We start from the raw sequence: 21,628 nt of genomic DNA, 5'->3' as shown, positions 1-21,628 counted from the left end.
AAGTAATAAATGTTATTTGCAGTTAACAATTTTCTTTTTTCTTTATTACAATATTTATGGCAAGACTAAGTATATAGCCTATGCCACCCAGTGAAGTTCCATCATTCAAATGATGATAGAATTCTTGAAATCGATCGAATGGTTTTTGTGTGAAAACGTTACAAACATGCAAAACTTTCCTCTTTATAATATTGGTATATACATATATTAATATAGATTTAATACATATTTATAATGCTAATTTTTGCACACGTTGTATTAGGTGTCGTAATATATTCACACCTCAGCGAACGACCTCACTTCTAGTGTTATTAACGATCTTAATAACTTATGCAAGTATAATGAAAACATTTTTCAGTCCACGGAAAGTGGTGTAGCGCATAATTCGAGTTAAAAGTACTTCGTATATTCCTCGTTTTAGATTGGTAAGCAATCTCCATGAATCGATGTACTCATTATAAATTAAAACTAAATTTAAATCACTTGTGGAGAAAGACAATTAAATATAAGTGTTTTATGTAGATCGTAACTGTGTAATGTACTGGTAGATTTAGGTGATAAAGGTTAAGTATTAGGTTCTCGAATGAAAGCTTTAATTAAATGTTTAAATGGCGAATAACTCATATACTGAGAAATTTTGAAAGAATAGAAAAAATTTGATCACGAGGCAGGATTCAAACCTGCGTTTCTTGCCTAACCGTAGCAGCGCCTAGCCTCTCGGCCACCCTATTTCTATTCTTTCAAAATTTCTCATTTATAAAGCATTTCAATGCTATAAAACTAAAAATTAAACTCATATACTATTACAGAGCACCAACGATTCGAATGTCGATTCACAATACAAAAACGACAAGTTTTAGTAAAATTAGAAACACTATGTGCTATAAATCCACACACAACTAGTAAATTTTACACAAACTTTTCTTGCGATTCAACTAACGCGTCTACGATTAATCCATTCTTTGACAATTTACCGTACTAAGTATCGCTTCGGTAAATTGCGATGTCGCAACTCAGCATCGAATAACATTATGTATTCATACAATAAAACAGTAATAACGAGATGTGGACCAAAACGAGATATATCGTATAAGGCACGAATGGACACGTTATAACATAACCACAATGTTAGCACTTTATTCGATGATATTAGGAGTTTAATTTTGTGGAGCAAAGATTATTTTATAACTTTATATACTAGCCGCCCGCCCCGGCTTCGTATGGGTTGATGATGAAGTTTACAATGTTAAGCTATAAAACAAAAACTGGTGTTTTGCGTGATTCAGTAGCTTTACAAACATTTTATAGTATTAAAAAAAAATTAATGTTTGACACGAAAATTTTAAGTTTTAACTTGTTCTCGAACGAAATGTTTTCCAATAAAATAAATGTTTAAAAGTTATTAACTCGGAATAAATTTGTATTAAAAATTATCTAAGATTTAAACCGAGATAAAAACTTATAAGTTTATTTTATTTATTTGTTATACTTTATTGTACACAACAGAGTAAGTTGTAAGTTTAAGTTGTTGTTGTAAGTTTTTAAAAATATGTAAATGTCGGTATCACAGAATAAGAGAGATCATTCTCAGAATGATTATATTTCATTAGTAGTGTTTTGAATAGTAATGAAAAACGTTGGCTGATTTGATGACTGTCTCTTTGGTGATAGATTTAAATCCTATTTTACGTAACTACACCTTAAGGAGGTTAAGGTTTCTTATCGAATTTAGCATTATTTGTACATTTCTCTTTTCTATCCGCTCTATAATCTAATCATATTATCCTACTTCCTACTAATACAATATTATAAATGCGAAAGTTTGTAAGGATGTGTGTGCGTTTGTTGCTCTTTCACACAAACAGTACTGAACCGATTGCATTGAAATTTGGTACGTAGACAGCTGGACAACTGGAATAACATGTAGCCACATTTTATCCCGATTTTCCTACGGGATATGGACTTAGGCGGGTGAAACCGCGGAGCGCAGCTAGTAATGTATGTAGGAGTCGAGCACGATTAGGCACGAATTGACCAGCTCACATGGGGAGAGTATCATAGCCCCACAGAAGACCGCCGTGAAAGAGTAGTATGTGATTGTTGTGTTTCGTATGGTGAATGGGGTAGCAGGAGGCACGTATCCCATTCCTTACCCTTCCTATGCCTTTCCTTCCCTACGTCAATCAAGGCTTGACATGATGTATTCGTTTCATATGAGGAAACGCATTAGAATGTTTATCCCTGCCAATGTTTATAGGCGGTGATGGTCGCTTGCCATCATTTGACCTCCCAGCTCATTTGCTCTTACATAAAAAAATAAAAATAAAAATAATCCCATACTCTTTCTAGATCAAACTTTGAACCTTGAATCCACGCACATCCAACCACCACCGACATTTCACACGAGTTACATTAGAAACATTTGCCCACACTTACAACATAATCTTTCGTCACCACCACCCACTTAACATCATACCAGTACCTCAGGAACGCCAATAAAAGCAGCATCACATCCAGTCGAGCGATAAAACTATTCCCGATAAAAGATAAACATCGAAATCAAATAAAAACACACTCACCGAGTTATTATACGCAATAAACGCCGGCATCTGTTTACAGCAAGACAATCAGACAATAACCTGACTATTACTCGAACTCAAATAAAAATTGTTTACCGCGAACTGGCCTAATATCGTGGATTAATGAGGTATCATAATTTCTGTTTAGAGTACACTGGAGTTGGCTATTTATTTAACCCATTAACGTAGAATGAGTTTAATTATAATAAATAACTATTTAACTACGAACAATATGCCTGTTTAGCGGAGATTGTAATAATATGTAGAATCTTTCTGATTGTTAATCTTTTTTACACAAAAATCAGTTTATGTTGAGAAATTTTGAAAGAATAGAAATGTCAGTTTATGTTATCAATTGAATACCACTAAGTCATATCAATCTCTATCTAAGTCATATACTACGTAGTCCTATCACACGTTCTACGTTAGACAAAATTTGTAGTAAATAAAAGATCCAACCACCGAATTCTAAGGCCATCTATCTTCTTACAATATCGTACAGATACGAGCACTTAACAACCCAACTAATTAACTCACTTGTAAAACGATTATAATAAAATAGTGAATCGTTAAATACTTCTATAAAACTCGCCAAGAGCCGTAAAAATAAATCTGGTACTAAATATTAAAAGGTAACAACAATTACGAGTAACTGAGTAAAAACTTGGACTCGAGTTTTAATGTTATGCGTGTAAGGTCACGCTTTTTATGGGACGGAGGGTAGAAAACTATTTAATCGCACAATAAAAGAAACGACAGCGGGAAACTGTTAAAGTTTAATGTATGTCTATATTAGAATAGGAACTGAATGTTATTTATGTTAAGCAAAAATAGAACTATCCCTACACTCAGCACGAGTAAGCCGTATTTCAGGATTTGACTAATATGTAATAGGCTAACTTATAACGGTTCGATTGGGTAAGTGTCTTATGATCTGCATTATAGGCCTATCACAGACACCAGTCCTCCTTTTTAAGTGCATTTTATGTAGATGTAGTTGTAAATTTTGAGAAAAATAAATAAGTATTACTATTATTATGATACACAAAGGTTATGCGTGCGCAAGTGTAAACAATATAAGGCATATTTTCTTTCTCATCATCATCAGCCCAAACACGTACGAACAGAAGGATACTGGCCATCTAGATCGTAATCCATCACGCTGGCCAAGTGCTGGTTGATTCTTATCTTTATCCCCCTTCCATTTTACTTCCAAAATCCTTTCACGTCTGTATATCTATCTGTAGGTTTTGAATCTATGACTATCTATGTTAATATCATTATTTGTATATTAAATACTATCGTATTTGTTGAATTCAGTCATTATAGATATTCATCCTATTCTACTAATATTATGAAATGGGAAGTGTATGTGTACGTATGTTTGTTGCTCTTTCACGCAAAAACCACTGAGAGGATTGTAATTATTCTTGGCCGTCACGTCAGATAAACACAGGACCTTTACAAACACTTGAGACACATGTATAAGTATTATTAATATTAACGTTAGCTATATTTTTTAAATCTATCATTACATTCCATAGCCACAAAACAGATAAAAAAACAAACTGGCCTATCTGAAATTCACTCTAAACGTCCCTAACTCTAACGATACTAAGAAATGTAAGAAACTGTTTTAAAAGTATTCCAATATACGTATGACTCCGAATTTGAAATGTTTTAACGTCCAACGATCTCCGAATCAAGTTAATTAACTATAATGATAAAATTAAAAATCCAGACGATATCAATTTAAAGAACAGTACCAACTACCAACCCATATAAATTAAACAACTAGTAATCGGGACCACACGCGCGGCATCTAAAAATTATTTACCAATACGATGGAATTATACTCATTAATTAAGCTTTCTCTGTAAAGTATTTTTGTATTACACGAAGATTAGAGATTCAATTTATTATTAATGTATTGATTTCGCAGCCATTTGTCTTGTGACAAGTTTTGTGTCTTAATTATTTTTATTATCTAAATGCTTAGTTACGTATCGTTATATATTGCTTTGTGTTGATTAATAGCCCAAATAATTAACATGAGAAGTGTTTATAAATATATTTATACAAGTTGACCCGGCAAACGATGTCCTGCCTACTATGATATGATCATTTGGGGTATGAATAGATGTTTACCGGTTCTCAAATCTAGACACGAAATTTTGAGAATCGGTTCATCTGTTTTAGAGGAGTATGGGAACGAACATTGTAACTCGAGAATATGATATATAGAGTTAAGATGCTTAATGTTTAGTCTGGGTTAAATTTTCATACTAGCCTATGATGATATAAGTGTACCCACACATACAACAAAAGTTAATCTTTCAATATGTTTTTTCTATATGTCTATTGAATAAGAACTGTTATGAAAGGCATAGACATTAGTATATACATGAAGAATATTACCATTTGAGCGGAATTCATCCATAAATCATGAACAACAAAAGGCGAGCGGTACACCGTCTAATTGGATCGTCGCCATATTTAAAATACCATAACCGATTTCGACAAACGCCGAAAACTAAAGCCCACTGTGTAACAGTATATTGTACGCAGGATGGCCATCGTTTCGAATTGTTCCCATTTTTATGTCAGCTCTTCTTCTATATGGATGGTAGTAACATTAAAATAATAATAAGGTATTGTATGTAAATCAATAATTCTTTCAACAATCCTTCCAATGCAATATTTTTTTGTTTATCATCCTATGCTACCCCAGCTTCTAACAGTCAAAATGATAACCCATTACCTATTTCCAATAAAAACAAACAGAAATTTTAAATCAAACCTCATATTCAAATTTGAAAACGTCTCAGATACGCAAGACGTGTGGCAACCCCGTCTCTACCGCGAAAGAACATAAAACTGAGTTGGCTATTAGATCCGTTTGTAGCGAACGACATTTTTATATTCTTCAAGTGAGTGGCCCGCGCCTGCGCACCGCACACCAACGCGCGCTCTACGCACACGCGCGCACCAAATACAGGTATAAACAAATGTGCTAAGTAAAAAATATTATTATAGCATAATACGCCATAAAACACGAGAATCTCGGAGCGCGGCCAGCGGTTCCTAAACTGTCTGTGCTGTGTCATTGAACGTTTGTGTAGACTGTCGTAGCACGCCTACGCGCGTAGCGGCGAACTGGTTGTGAGTAAGATTTTGTGAGTTTTCTAAACTCGTTACCATATTATTTGTCTACACTAACATTATTTAAAGGAATATTATTTTGTATTTTTGTAACGTTTACACACAAAAACAGCTGGACGGAACGGATGTACCCCGGGGAGAAGACGGGGCGAACAGCTAGTTAAATGTAACGCTGAAAAACCTCTTTTGGTAATCACAAAAAACAATTTAAACGTTTTATTTCACATTTACATATAGTTCCATTACAACAAATTAAACTGAAAAATCATTAGATCAAAACAACAAATTATAAACAACATTTATAAAACAATTATACACAAAGTTTGGGAATCACTAAGAAGACGGTACTCTAACATAAACAATGTCAGTGATTTCTATTAAAACCATTCGGCATTTCGATATACGAATTATATTAGAATAACGTCTGGGAACGATTTCTACGCAATGTGCAATAAATTATTGAGGCGGCCGGACGGTAATGAGCCGAACGCTCTTATGTTATAACCGATAGAGGTCATATTGCTTTAGCATAACTATCTGTAAGTGTCGATAGTAAAAAATTTTAATTTCGGTAAGCACCGTCTTTGTTTAAAAGTTTAAGGACGTTGTTTCGACTAGTGTTATAACGCGAATTTGGTTGTAGTCAAATTCGATATGTCTTACCAATAAATGGAATATATTTATTAGGTATAAAACTATTTTTTAAGGAAAACAATGAGTAAAGATCGCAAACATAAGAAACCCAAATTTTCTGTATTCGATAATTTATTCTCTTTAAGCTGATACAATTATTTCAAATTTACTGTATATATTCTTGTAACAAGTAGTAAAGTTTTGATAGAATTATATAAAATTCCTTGCGAAAAAAATGGAAAATCCCATTTTACTAAAAAAATATATTTTACTCTGATACTTGCTTTTACTTCTACTACTTCGGTCACATTCATTTGAAATATAAAATAATTGAAATGAACGGTAAACGGTCCAGTCATTTAGGAGTTCAGAGACAAACACACGCACAACCGAGTTTTAAACATAAACCAATATTAAAAACCGTTAACAGTTAAATTCTAACATGCGGACAGTTGCATTGATTCTTTTCATACACATAGCAGATGATATATATTAATTAGAAACAGGTCAAGATAAATTATATTCAATGTTGCCCGTAATTGGACGTGCTACAATTTAATATATACGCGATTTTAAAATATAACTCAAGGTTTAGTTAAGAATTGCTCAATAAAATTGTATATTGGATGTGAAGATGATAAAGATATTTAGTGTTTTGAAGGTAAACAGCTAGAAGCAATAAGCATTTATAAAATAGATGCGACTGATTTATGTTTTAACTAGCTGCGCACCGCGGTTTATGGACTTGTGCGGGTGAAATCGCGGGGCGCAGCTAGTAGCATTATAAATGCGAAAGTTAGTAAGGATGTTTGATGCTCTTTCACGCAAAAACTACTAAACCGATTGCAAATAAATTTGGTACGTAGACAGCTGGACAACTGGAATAACATATAGGCTTTTTATCCCGATATTCCTACAGGATACGGTCTAACGCGGGTGAAACCGCGGGACGCAACTAGTTATTCTATATTTAAAAAGGCAAAATTTACTTTAATGACATATAGCCAGTCTAAGTATTTATAAATTTATACGTATACCTACTTACAGTTAATTAAACATCATGCTTTATTTATAAAGGTGCAGTGCAATTATCTTCATGCATATTATGGGGCCAGACTATAACTTATGTGTACTTCTTTCAGTATATCTCAATAAATAGAGTTAATAATACATAATTTTTCTTTTTGCATATTGTTTTCATGCATGTATCAAAGAATCAAACATACGTTTATACGTTATTTACCTGACCAAGAACTATTAAATCTTTAACCAAAATTGAGATGATATTCTGTTTAATACTTATAACACATCTAATTAAAATACTAGAGCCTCCTATTCATCATATACAAAGGGAGTGTGACTATGTGCATCTAACTAATAACTGACGGAAGACGCAAACATCAAGTACTAACAACAATGAAAAAGTCTAAGTCTTCCATCTATACCCCGCGCCAATAAATGATCGAATCAATCGCGCTAGTTCATTCCATTATTGGCGCGGGTTGTACAAAGTATTGTGTACGAACCCAGAAGGCTGTGAGGTTGGGCTGCAGTCGGCTCTGGAGGTCCGGGTCGGAGAGTGCCCCGCGGCCGAGGGAGGACGCCGAGCTGCCGGAGGGCCGCTTGCCGCGCCCGCGCCTCTCACCACCCTGGGGGGACACTACGGCTAGGGTGATGAAGTAAACGCGATCGCAGCAGCGGGAAGTCCCTGGTTTACATTTGTAATAGTTTTTCTGTGTCCGTGACACAATAATATATAACAGGCATTACTGACTAATTAATTTTTAATTGAAATGACTTTGCTATCCATAAAATAAAGCACACGACCTAATTATCGTGGATAGTTAATTATGTAAATTGATTAGATATGTGATTTATTAAAAAGCAGACTTAAAATTTATTTCAGTTCAGTAAAATCAAGCTATATTTCTAATAGCAATAAAAGCTCATATAAATATTATCTAAATCTATATGCCAATATATAATATTTAAGGGATATAACGCTGCTATAATCGCCATCATATCGCTTACTTCATAGCCATAACTATAAAACTAGTAACTACGTAAAGCTGTGTCACACTCCCTAAGGGTCATATTGCTTAATCACTAAAACTGTTAGTTAAGACCTTTTTTTCCAAATGACAGAAAAAGTGAAATTTAACTTTTTAACCAAAATTTGAGTATGTGCACTCTACGTGATTATATATCTATAGGTTTGACCATAGAGTTAAATGTAAATAGAAAACCTTTATTTATTTCGTAAGTAATTGAGCAATACGACCATCATTATATCTCAAAGCATCTATTATAAATTATTATGACATTAACTTAAAAGATATAATTACAATTTGGCAAATATGTTTTTTTGTTTTTTATCTATATTTGAAATTTATATAAATGTTTCTTAAGCCCACAGTGATTTTCGAATAATATAAATTCACATATTCGTTATTTTGAATTGCCCTATATAAATTGTGTTCTTTGCACATTTATGTTCATATTTAATCTATACTTATATCGTAATGCTGAAGAGTTTGTTTGTTTGAACGCACTTATCTCAGGAACTACTGGTCCGATTTGAATAATTCTTTCAGTGTTAGATAGCTCTTTTATTGAGGAAGGTTATAGGATATATATGTACCAAGGGAGAAGCCGGGGTGGGCCGTTTGTCGAATATAAAAAAAAACACTATGTTACTGAGACTTTGCCCGCGTGATTTAAAGAAATTTCTACAAAAATAAGAAGTTCTACTTGGGTAAAAGTTTTCCTTTTCACTCTATCGCCTAGTTGTCTCCAGACGGACTAACGCGGCTGAAACCGCGGCGCAGCTAGTATTATCTATTATCAGATTTAAAAAAGACTTTAAACTGATAGCGATAGTACTAAACGGAACGAAGTGCGAATACCTAGTAAATACCGTAAACCATATTAAAACTGATTTAGCACATAACATAACGTACAGACTAATTTACGGATTATATATGTTTTAAATATATTTCCGGTAGAGTACGTTGCGTAGGCGCGGCAATCAGGGTCGAACACATAAAGCTGTGTAAAGATCTATGAGTGATCTACCAGTCCACAGATTATAAACACGTCAATGTTTTTTTTTAATTGTAATTTATTGGATTACCAACATTTTCCTAATAACTAATTAGTGATATATAACGTACTCAATATAGTTAATTACATGTGATATTTAAATAAGTTTTGTAAGGAATGTCGGTTATTATAAGATATAATTCTAATTGTAAATAACTATGGATTTAGACGAATGTTGCATTTTTATGATTTTTAAATGTCGTAATATGTCGTTTAACACATATCCGTAGCTTATATTATAAATGTTAGAGTAGCTACGCCTGTTTGTGAGTAACCGATTCCTTATGAGTCCATTTTGACCCATTTAAGGTGCACAGAATTTGATGTACAGACATGGGCGTATCCAGGGGGGGGGGGGGGGGGGGGGGGGGGGGGGGGGGGCAGAGGGCAGCTAGATGCAGGATAACTTGTGTTTTCTTTATATATATTGTAGGTGTCTTCGTGTGGTGTGTAAGGCAAAACAAGCGCACGGGACCTGGCTTAAAAAATTTGATTTGCCCTCCCCTAGCCCAGAACCTGGGTACGCCCATGTGTACAGAGTATGAGATTAATCAAACTCTGTACACCTATCAAGGATCGATGACAGTGCAGTAATTTCTCGAGTTTATCTTATAAGTATATATTATCCTTATAAGATTATAAGGGTGTATAAAAGCAAGTGAGACATTTAGATAAATGCACTTATTGTTTAAAAACATACTAATTAAGCCCTCAAGAACGACACAGATGACCCAAATTACAATAACGAAACAAATCCTACTAATATTATAATGCGAAAGTGTGTAAGGATGTGTGTGCGTTTGTTGCTCTTTCACGCAAAAACTGCTGAACCGATTGCAATGAAGTTTGGTACGCAGACAGCTGGACAACTGGAATAACATAGAGGCAACTTTTTATCCCGATATTCCTACGGGATACGGACTTACGCGGGTGAAACCGCGGGGCGCAGCTACTATGAAATAGAGGCTAAAATTATTATAATAGCTCGAAATTGTAACTCGAATAAAAATGCAATGACCTCAAGTCCACAATTATTTTCAAAACAAATGTAGCGAGATTATCCAATGTCTTTTAAGGAAAATTTTAATAGACTTCATACGTTAAGATAAACCTCGGTGATAGAAGACCGAATTAATTGTGCAAACAGATAATTAACTTAATAAAAAAATGTTAAAGACATATCACATTAAAATAAACTACCAAAATGTTATGACCAAAAATTAACATAATATGAATATCGCAAATAAACTAAATAGTGATGTAATGACAAAAAGCAATTTCGATATTTCGTCGAATTTTGACGGAACTTTAAGATTCAAACGCCGGCGGGCGTTCTAAATTTAAACGATATTGTTCGAATTTCCATAAACAAGTATAGTCTCAGTAGTGACAATCGGATGAGAGTGCGGTGACACGGAATAAAACCGGTATAATATAAAATAAAAAGCGGACCATACCCACACTTAGGCGAATTGGTTATCTCATTCCATTGGTACTTACGAGATTCATTACACATTATTGGCTAGATATCCAATAAAACCATATTTGTTTGATACTAGTGTTGTGCTTGTGTCGATAGTCATTATTTATTTACTTAGAGTGTTTTCAATTGTTTATATAGTATGTAGGGTTTATCCATTTTCTGAATTCGATTGTGACCATCGTCTCGTGCAATTATCGTATCTGATTTATTGAATTTCAAAAAAACATAACGACATACCTATCCGTCATAGGCCCAGTGTCGTTTTATGTTATGGTGATATAACTTGTTCAATTACTCGTAAATTATTTTTAAGGGCTCATTTATTGTGTTAATAAAAACGCTTAAACCAACGATCGTCTATCGTAATAAAAAAAAACTCAGTCAATTATACCCATAATGACATTATCAATGCCAAAATATTTTAGAGTAGGAATAATGATCTACCTCGACATAAGCTTAATAATTCTATTAATGTATGTCGAAATAGATTTGAATAAATCTATTATATATATACTTGACAAATCTACAGAATAGATCTAAAGACTACCTGATCACCTACTTCGAAATACAAAAGGTAACAGCAATACTACATTTTCTTATAATTTTAAATGCTTCATCGACTCACGCCGTAACATTACTTTACTACTTATATATTGCAATGAAAATTTTTATCGATACCCGCGCACAGCACTATGCAAACCAGTCGTGATTAGTTTCGGTACGGATAGGTATCAGTTGATTTGAATAACCATAATTTATGGCGCGACATGCGAGTATCATCTCTACTTGAAAACTATGTGTGTTAATGTTCGCATACATTATGTGAACGTGTGAAATCTGTACCTAGCTACCTACCTACGTTCGTAGGATTTCGGTATGGTTTATTGTTTTTTAGATTTGGATGCAAAGATTTGATAAGCGATACTTATCCTATCCGAACCTATTCTATCCTTCTAATATCATTTCATATATAAATCATATCATATCAATTATAATATAAATGCGAATGTTTGTTAGGATGTGTGTGTTTGTTGCTCTTTCACGCAAAAACTACAGAACCGATTGCAATGAAATTTGGTACGTAGACAGCTGGACAACTGAATAACATATAGGCCACTTTTTATCCAAATATTCTTACGGGATACGGACTTACGCGGGTGAAACTGCGGACTCAGCTAGTTAACCATAAACTAATGAAAAAAAAACGATTTACTGATAGAATCAACTAAATTGTCTCATTTACTCTTATGCAGAGTAGTAGTAGATACGATTCTAGTCAGGATAATAAGATAAACTAATGACAATATTGTTTTGTGACCAATACGATCGACGTAAGCAAAGTTTGGGCTAAATCTGTCCGTTTAAAATGAGTCTAAAGGTATCGGTTACATACACACATACATCAGGTGAAGCTAAAAGCTAAAAACGTGTAAATGAGATAAAAAGTAAGGATAATTTAAAGATAGGTATGGTGGTCAAACTTTTTTCATAGCAATTTGCAATGCCAGTTAGTTCAGTTTCAAGCGAAATATGCTGGGTTTCAGCTAGCAGGAGTGAGTCAGTGGTTAGTACCTCGGACTGAAAACAAAAAGTCAGATAGTCAGGACCGGACGAGTGTGCAAGAGATATATAAATTTTTCAATTTATCTGCACATCATTAAACAGAAACATTGGCTTGAAACGGTGAAGGAAAACCTCGTGAGAAAATCGACATGTCGAAGAATCTGTCTGCCAACCCGTACTTGATCCGCGTGGGTGATTATGGTCTGAACCTCCATAGGACGCCTGTGTTGCAGCAGAGTCGTGGAAACTTGTAGGGGCCGATGATAATGACGCTGTGTCAATATCGAATTGTGATCTCTAATCTGTTGATTAAATATAATGTTTTCGTATGCATCGTTACCTACGATCGCTTTCTCGGTCTAACACATTTAAATAAGGAAGCAATGTACGACGAACCATCAATCCTAATCTGTAAATTTTGGACTAAGGTCTTATATTAAAAGTGGCCATTAATTAGAGGTTAACCTTATGTCACGTTTCTATATATAATATTATGGAAACTGCATATATTGCATCCATGCATGTATTTAAGGTTTATGATGCTTTCCAAAACACATCGAAGCTTATTCCTTAAACTTTCAGATAATCTCTTTTATAATTTCACAGCTATTTACGAGCAAGATGCGTCGACAAAACCGCCTCAAATGACACAAAATTAAACGATTAATAACATTTCAAACAACGTTTCAAATCGCATTCCAAAGAAAGTGTTCAAAACTGGTAGAATTTCTAAACCTTTATGATAACTGAGGAATTTATTGGGCATCATTTCGCATGTTAATGGCCCTGTACCTACCATTAATTATCCGTTTAGTACTAGTATATGATTAATCAGTGAGAAATGTGTGATCCGTAAGTATGGTAATTGATTTTTATAGTTCCGTGCCCAAAGAGAAACAGCGGGTCGTATTATTTCAGACAAATTTGAACAGACAGATAGATAGACTGAAGTCGGCGTAGACAGTGCAGTTGCAGTGCAGTCTGTTTGCTCGTCTGTCAACAGGCTATATCTCATGAAGCGCAACGCACGCAATTGTAAGCTCGGTCATAAATAGAGTGGTGACTAATTCATTTGCATTCTTTAGCTTATTTGTACGGAACCCTCAGAGTCGAGGGTAAGCTCGCACTTTACCGATTTTTACGTAAAAATGAAGCAACAGTAAATGACGGTTTTCTATCCTTCCACTATGATGCTTTGATGATAGAAGTATATAGTCATTAATTTATATACATAGCTATTAAATTTCGTTTTTATTCTTTTATAATTTATTCTCTTCTGTATTCTGTGTTATGATTTGTGTGTGTTAAAATATTTTTTTCTTTCTTTCCTCTTTCAAATTAAATCAGTCTCCTACAAATTTCATATCCGTCATTTATGTCCATACACACAGCTAACATCTACCATGAGAAAGATGTTGAATAAACCGTTCTAAGATCGCGACAGCATCAGATGAAGACCAGCTAGTAACTCAGACAGCACGTAAGCTGGCGAGATAAAGCTCGCTCCACACAAATAATTCACCAGACGCATTTGCATAACGACTTCTATATTTACACGCGATTAGACTCGCTCATGGCGGTTCCATGCTTTCTCTGAAACCTGTCCGATTTATGGACCTGTGCCTACTTATTTGATAAATCGAATTGTTATTGTGTTAACAGTTGATAAAAAGTTAATGTGTTTTCGCTTTATTTTTCTCATTGTTTTACAATATATATAATTGTATAGAAAAAAAATGCCCCTTAGGCACATGAAACCGAAAGAGTAAAAGAAATTCGATTACTGTGGCAGGCTCACGGGTGGCCGAGAGGCTAGACGTTGCTACGGTTAGGCAAGATACGCAGGTTCGAATCCTGCCTCGTGATCAATTTTTTTCTATTCTTTCAATATTTCCTGTTATTTACGCTCTTCGCAAGGCAATAATGTTCGGTATTGTCACCGCATGTGTTCCCATATGCCACATCCAATCGCACATTTTTTACTCCACTCGGCATAATGCACGATAAAACGATAAGCGCATTAACAGACGTGACTTCGGCGTCGTCGTTTTTGTGTTTTTTACGTGTGTACACAATGCACGGTGACCGGAGGATAAATTGAATTTGTATAAAAGGATCGTAGGTTGCGGTCGGGTCTGACTCAGGTGCATAAAAACGAAAGTGCATCGAGATAAGTGCGGATGTGGGAAACTTTGATGCGGCATTATTTCGCAATTATTGTTATTGGGGATTTGTTAGATTTTCTTGTTTGGTTCTGTGTTTATTAATGTGCTTTAATAATGTTTATTTGCCCGCTCGCTGCATAACGTTCGGAACAACATGATAGATGTGTTAAGAGATAAAAAATTCATTTAAAAATACTTAGATAATTTTATAGTAATTTTATAGATACAGATCTATAAAATTACCATAAAATTATTTCCACAAATCGCGTAAATATACTTAAAGATCTTAGCATTTCGTTTCACTTCTAATGCATCATTACTCTCAATTCCACGTAACGAAAACATTTAGTTATAAAGCCAAACGAAGAACCTTTTTTCGAAACTAATTACAAGACAACAAAAACAATTTTTATCCACAACCAATAAATATGCCACGTCCAAGTTTACCTGATCCCGTCTCTACCGTAACAAAAGATAGATTCAGTTACGAGATATGATATTATTTTTTGTGGAGACCGCGTGCGGGGGTAAGCAGTCAGGTGCAAGACCCGTCACAATCTAAAACCGACCGTTTCCCCTTCACATAGAGTCTATCTTCCATTAACCGCACCCCACGCCAATAGATGTCAGTAATTTATGAAAGGACGTGAGAAATTCGCGATATATGTAATTCCGTCGTGTGTTATTACATAATTGTTTATATAACTGGCTCATCGTACAGGTCTAGATGTTAGTCTTGCAAAGGATCCGCATTTTTATGATAGCATAAAACATTTCGGTTGCGTAAAATGCTAAGCTTTTAGCTTAAGTTGTGTACGAATTATTATTAAGACGTAATTTATCGCTGAAATAGGTATTTCCTTTTCATCTTCTATTTCAGGTGCAGGATTAGACAGCAGGACGAGCTGCACTCTTATTGTAAGGATTGGAGAAGAATTCCTCACAATAGGTCTCCCTAGTCCTCGTGGACTGGAGAAATAGAGGTATAGCAGCAGTTGGAAAACTATTATCTCCTTTCCTTTATTTCCCTCGCCAATTCTTTCTTAATCCCTTCCTAATTTAAAGTCGGCAATCTATTTTGTAGAGGCGTAAGATCTGCAATGGACGCTATGCCTCTCTAAATGTGTGACGGATACATATAGTTCATAATCTAGACACAATTTTTAAAGCTTTTTCAAACCAAGAAGAGATGGGGCGAGTCAGATTTGAGGCAAAATTCATACGAAAAAATATAACAGAAATAAACTCGTTTGCAATTCGTAAAACGTTATAAAACGTAAAAACAATATACAGTAAATGAAAACATTAACAACTCTTGTGGGGTCGGGTGACAGCAAGTGCACAGAATTTTAATACCGCGACCCTTACGTTTTTTTGCATTTATCACGCTAGGGTTGTCAGTCGTACACTTTTTTTATTAAAAAATACTAAATTATTTCACAATGTACTTACTCCCATTAAACTATATTGACGGAAATTTAATTTTATGAGACGAGATAACTTTTATTATAATACATCAAGTGTTTGAATATCACTGCATTATCATTATCGTAAATATTAATTCTAAAACAATCCTGTGTCTTGTTTAACCATCATTTTCGCATATATTTCGTGTTAGTACTTAGGATTCTCTTAAAAATCTATTATCGAGCAATCTATCTTCCATTTCATGTAAATACAAATATAACACGTTTATTATTAAAAACTGGCCAAGTGCCAACCCTAGCTCGTACTCAAATCTCAGGTACTCTTTATCGCGCCATCTTTCCACTCAAATTATTTATTTCCTTTCAACATTGAACAATCAATATTGACCTTTATTGCAAGGGCATAAAAGCCACGAAAATTGTCCAAAAACAAATCAATTCCCGTCGCTGCGTGATATTTCATTAGCTGATTAACTTATTAAAGCTCAGTTGAGTTTTTTAGTTTTGAAACAAAGATGGCGCCTTGATGTCTTAATGCAAAAACAAATGGTAGTTAGGATTAAAATACCTTATCGGAGTGGCATTGAACCAGTTATTCGATTTTACGTATCATGAGTGAATTTTTTTGATTCATAACATAAATGTAATAAAATGAAATATTTAGTGTTAACTATTAAATGAAAGAATTATACTTTGAAGCGTAATTTTTAAGTATATCCTGATTAGAATTATGCTATTAATAATTTAATTTCAGCTTTATGTATAGACAATTTTCAATTCAAAACTGCTGAAACTAGGCTACGGGTACTTCAGTAACAAACCGATTCACGTGAATGCGCAAGCGGTCGCAATTCAAAATAAAACTGGTGATAATATGTATTATAAACATGAAATGATAAATATGTAGTATTTGTATCCGAATGGGATACATATTGCGTCGTTTGTAAACGTCGGTTGCCCATTTATAGTGAATTACTTACATTAGTTTTACTGAATTATTTTACGGCTTAAGTTTCAAAATCTTTATCGGAGTCGTCCGTCACAGTGATATTACTTTATGATGGGTGATAATGGAAAGTATGTCGCAGTGTGTATTAAAAGACTGCGCATTCTCGTTTCTTTTTGCAAAAATACCGAATATTAAGGTAGATAATTTGGACAAGATTTTTTTTGGTACTCTACATTTTTTAAAAAGCTTCTGATAATTCATTCAGTCCCCACTGCTCTTGGACTCTGGACCACAGACCTCTTGTCCGGATTCAGGCAACCACGCTGGCTCAGTGCGGGTTAACAGGTGTCACAGGTCGTCAAACTTTTGAAATTTGGTCATGCCGGTTTCCTCACGATGTTTTTCTTGAACTTCTGATTATTATTAGATGAATTGGAAGGGGACACCACCTTCGAAAACATAGGATACTATATTTATCCCGATAATATCATTGGAAACTATATAGCATTTGGTATACATTATAATCTATGTAAATATAAACCATCGGATACTGAAATAAACCTAAATAACTTTAAAAAGCTTCCCCCAAGTTCAGTTAAACAAAACAATACAAAATGGCAGTACGTTGCAACAGCACCTGGCACTGAAAGTGATAATGATAACAGTTGCGTGCCGCAGCCTGCGCTCGCGCCGGAAGGTGACCCCGGAGCGGCGGTGTTGCCGCACTATAATGGTATAGTGTTACAAACGATATGATAACTTACTATTGTAGGTAGTAAACCTTCATAATTTAGTACTTATACCATGGTTATAAAATGTTTTCTTCGTTAGAAATTATTTGAAATAAATAGATTATATTATTGTTTTCATATATTGTCACCGACACAGAGAGATTAATTGGTACCAATACCATAATCTTTTGGATAATACAACAGCATATGTTGTTGTACTGTTCTAAGGTTTAAACCCTTATCTCTGCAGAGTCTGATTTAAGCTGAAGAGTTTTATTTGAATGCACTAATCTCAGGATCTACTGGGCCGATTTGAAAAATTCTTTAAGTGTTAGATAGCCCATTTATTGAGGAAGGCTATAGGCTATGTGTGTACCACGGGCGAAGCCGGGGCGGACCACTTGTAGAAAATAAAAGTAAAAAGCTGTACTATACTGTAGCTTGTAATGCTTGTAATACATAAAAATCATTCAATACTTACTGTACATGTAAATGATAATTAAGTATTACAAATATTACAAATAAGGATTAGAACAGCAATATATAAGGTAGTACAAACTACAAACTTGTTTTGCATCAATATTATTCCAAGATTATATAATACTAGCTGCGCCCCGCGGTTTCACCCGCGTAAGTCCGTATCCCCTAGGAATATCCGGATAAAAAGTTGCCTTTATGTTATTCCAGTTGTCCAGCTGTTTACGTACGAAATTTCATTGCAATCGGTTTAGTAGTTTTTGCCTGAAAGAGCAACAAACACACACACATCCTTACAAACTTTCGCATTTATAATATTAGTAGGATAAAGAAAAAAAATAATAATTTTCCATTAAATACTGTTTCTTCAATGAAATATCAGTATGATCCTTCTATACGCTCAATCTAACATGACAATCTAAATGGTCATGCATCAACATCATTAATCTCCCACGTAACACTCAACACAACAAAAAATTAATTCTGCACCAAATATTCTTAATAGTTCTCGCGATATCGACAAAGATAACGACAGTACTTCCAAAAGAATAGTCATTAGGTAGTTGAAGCCATTTATTTGGATGAAAAACTTTGAAAGTATTTTAAATAAGGACAATTAATCGGTAGTTCATTGAACGGTTAAAATATTTTTAGGGGACTACATAAAATTGAATGCGAAAAGCATTGTAAAAGATTTTGACATATTCTATAGTTAAAGATAAATATAGATAGATATTCAGTCATCCTAAAATAATGCAATTGCAAATATTGCATATTACATAATATAAAGTTTTATAGTCAGGCATAAGCGTTTAAAAAAACATCTTTTATTTTTTAATTCAACCCTTACAGCCTGGCCCCACCAATCATAGCGATTATTTTACATTATAGTACCCTTGTATAAATGCTAAACTTGTATAAAACATTTTGAACAAAATCTCCCCACAATGAACCATTTCCCCATCCTGGCAACACCGACGCGAAGGCCGCGCGCGCGCATACGAAAGCTGGTCACTGCCAAGGGCACGCTACAACTGGGTCACTTCCCAGCGAGCCTTTAACGGCGTAACACGTGCGGGACAGATGGGCACGTCAGATTATTTCACTTTCGAACCATGTGGACTTCCACCCATATTGTAAATTTAATTGGCTCTTTTATACATAAACACAAACAAACAGACACTTATGCAAAACGGTCCACCTAATTGCTACCAAGTCATTTCTTCCAGACAAATAAACTTAAAGGAAACAGTGAGTAAAGAAGAAGAGTAGCAAGCTAATAATTTGTAGAATTCTTACAGCAAAATGTTAGAATGAATCGAATCCGTTCCTAGTCGAATCCGGGTTACTTACCATTGCGTCACATGGAATACACTACAATTATATAGCCCACTATTATGTAAAAAAAAAACACGACAGTAATCTGTAAATGAGGCATAATAAATTAGACAATAATAATGTACACAAAACTGACTTTCGTTCTGATATCGACAATCGCTTCATTTTGTTATAGTTAAAACTCAGAAGGAAATCCATTTAACGAAGGCAGAAATCCTAAGTATAAGAATATAGAACTAATCTCCTGCCTCTTATCTCTTGCTCGGTCGATTAGTTCCTATTTAGATTGATTACGGCCACCCAACATACACAGAGAAATCAATAATTTAATATTCAAACCCCTTTTTAAATCTAATCTTTCTTAAATAAAATCTACTAATTTGATTATTTTTCGTTCAACAACACCTTGCAATTTTCCTCTTTGAGAATTTGTTCTTATCAACATTATGTCAAATGGTTTTACCCACTTCAAATACCTACACAATAATTTTTGATGCCATATATTAATTATGAAATTATTTTATTCTAGAATTCAAAGAGTTAACGTGTACTTCCTGTTATAATATAAGCTGTTCGGTTTCGGCTCTAATTATAAATAATTAATGTAGTTAAAATAGTAAAAAACAAAACACGCTGTAATGCTAAAATCAACTAGAGGACGGAAGCAGAAATTATTTAATATTTTCGATCCTAATCAGGGTAATAAGATAAACACATTAAGTTATGGTATTGTCACCGATCGTTGGCAAAGGTTTGAATTAAATGCGCGAAATGTGAGTTAAAATCGAGATTAAAGGAGTCGGTTACATACAAACAGGTGAAGCTAATAAAAGGGCGTTTAAATAGCGTCCTTCACTAAGGTTGTTTAAATGTATCCAAATTCATCAAACTTTTTCATTTATGCTGGGTTTCAATCTCGAGTTCTGATCGGTAATGGGTGGTTATAAAATAATGTTATCGTATGCATGGTAGCTTTTTATCGCCTTCTTGCTCTTACACATTTAAATAAGGAAGCGATGTACAACGAATTATCAATTCTAATCTGTAGATTGGATTGATATCACCTAATGCGTAGATAGTATTGATTGCACATATTATAGATAACAGAGAGACAGAGTTTTTATAAATTCCTATTTGACATTTTCTTCTTAATATTCAATGTTCTGTGTTTATCTAAATCATCCTAATTTAGATGCAACGTGCTATACAGAGTTACCAATTTCGCATATCCGTATTAAGGTACTAACATACATGTGCTAATCGTTTCAAAATCTTACTAAAACGTCATTTGCTCTGAACAAGTCCACCATAGAATGAGACGTGGCTAATCCTTAGTGAGAGGTGTTTACTGTGCTTCTATGAGATGCGGTAAAATTTTAAATCATTTTATTAGTACGATTGTACCGTCCTACCTATTCCGTACGCGGCCTTTTTGTACTCCCACCGCTTTGAAGTTATCGGTTTTATTGTTATAATTTATATACAAATCGTTGAAATTAAGATTATATTATTAGAATGGTTGAGATAGAAAATGAGCGTTTCACGCGATGCTTTAATTAAAGAACTTGTAATTGTTATTTATTTTTACTATTGCGGAGTTATTAAAACACTTCAGGCAAAGAGGCTCATTTTATTGAAATAAGCCAGTGATTTGGGTCTAACATACTACTATAATTGTTTCACGCTAGACAGCTTTTGAAGTTTTTGTCCCTCCATATCATGGAATGCACTATTTAAATGCCCCATAAAAAAGGGGTCATTCAAACATATAAAAATAGTGTCGATAAAATAGTTTCAATAGAACAGACAATAATCAGAGATGATCATAGACAACTTTCATAAAATTTTAATAGTAAATGACGTATTGGTTGATGATTTACTATAGTATAAGTTCCCTTTCCGTTTAAGTATAGGTGCATATTTTTAAACAACTCTTTAATCATTCAGAGTACCAAAACCACGATTACATAAAGCTTTTCACATACAGTTCGTCGCAGAAAGTCGACCGATTACCGTAGA

At 34.2% G+C, this 21,628-nt stretch overlaps 1 protein-coding gene across 1 annotated transcript in view; it reads right to left on the bottom strand.

The window, feature by feature from the left end:
- The window catches only part of LOC119829545 (voltage-dependent L-type calcium channel subunit beta-3-like), a 140,984-nt gene that overhangs the window by 105,485 nt on the left and 13,871 nt on the right, over nucleotides 1-21,628 (bottom strand). The window contains exon 3 of the mRNA XM_038352144.1: nucleotides 7,901-8,023. Coding sequence (XP_038208072.1) covers nucleotides 7,901-8,023 — 123 coding nt within the window. The remainder of the gene's footprint in view (nucleotides 1-7,900; nucleotides 8,024-21,628) is intronic.

Source organism: Zerene cesonia, chromosome 1 (assembly GCF_012273895.1).
Source record: "Zerene cesonia ecotype Mississippi chromosome 1, Zerene_cesonia_1.1, whole genome shotgun sequence".
In the NCBI taxonomy this organism is placed as follows: Eukaryota; Metazoa; Arthropoda; class Insecta; order Lepidoptera; family Pieridae; genus Zerene; species Zerene cesonia.
This window is presented reverse-complemented; position numbering and strand designations above follow the sequence as displayed.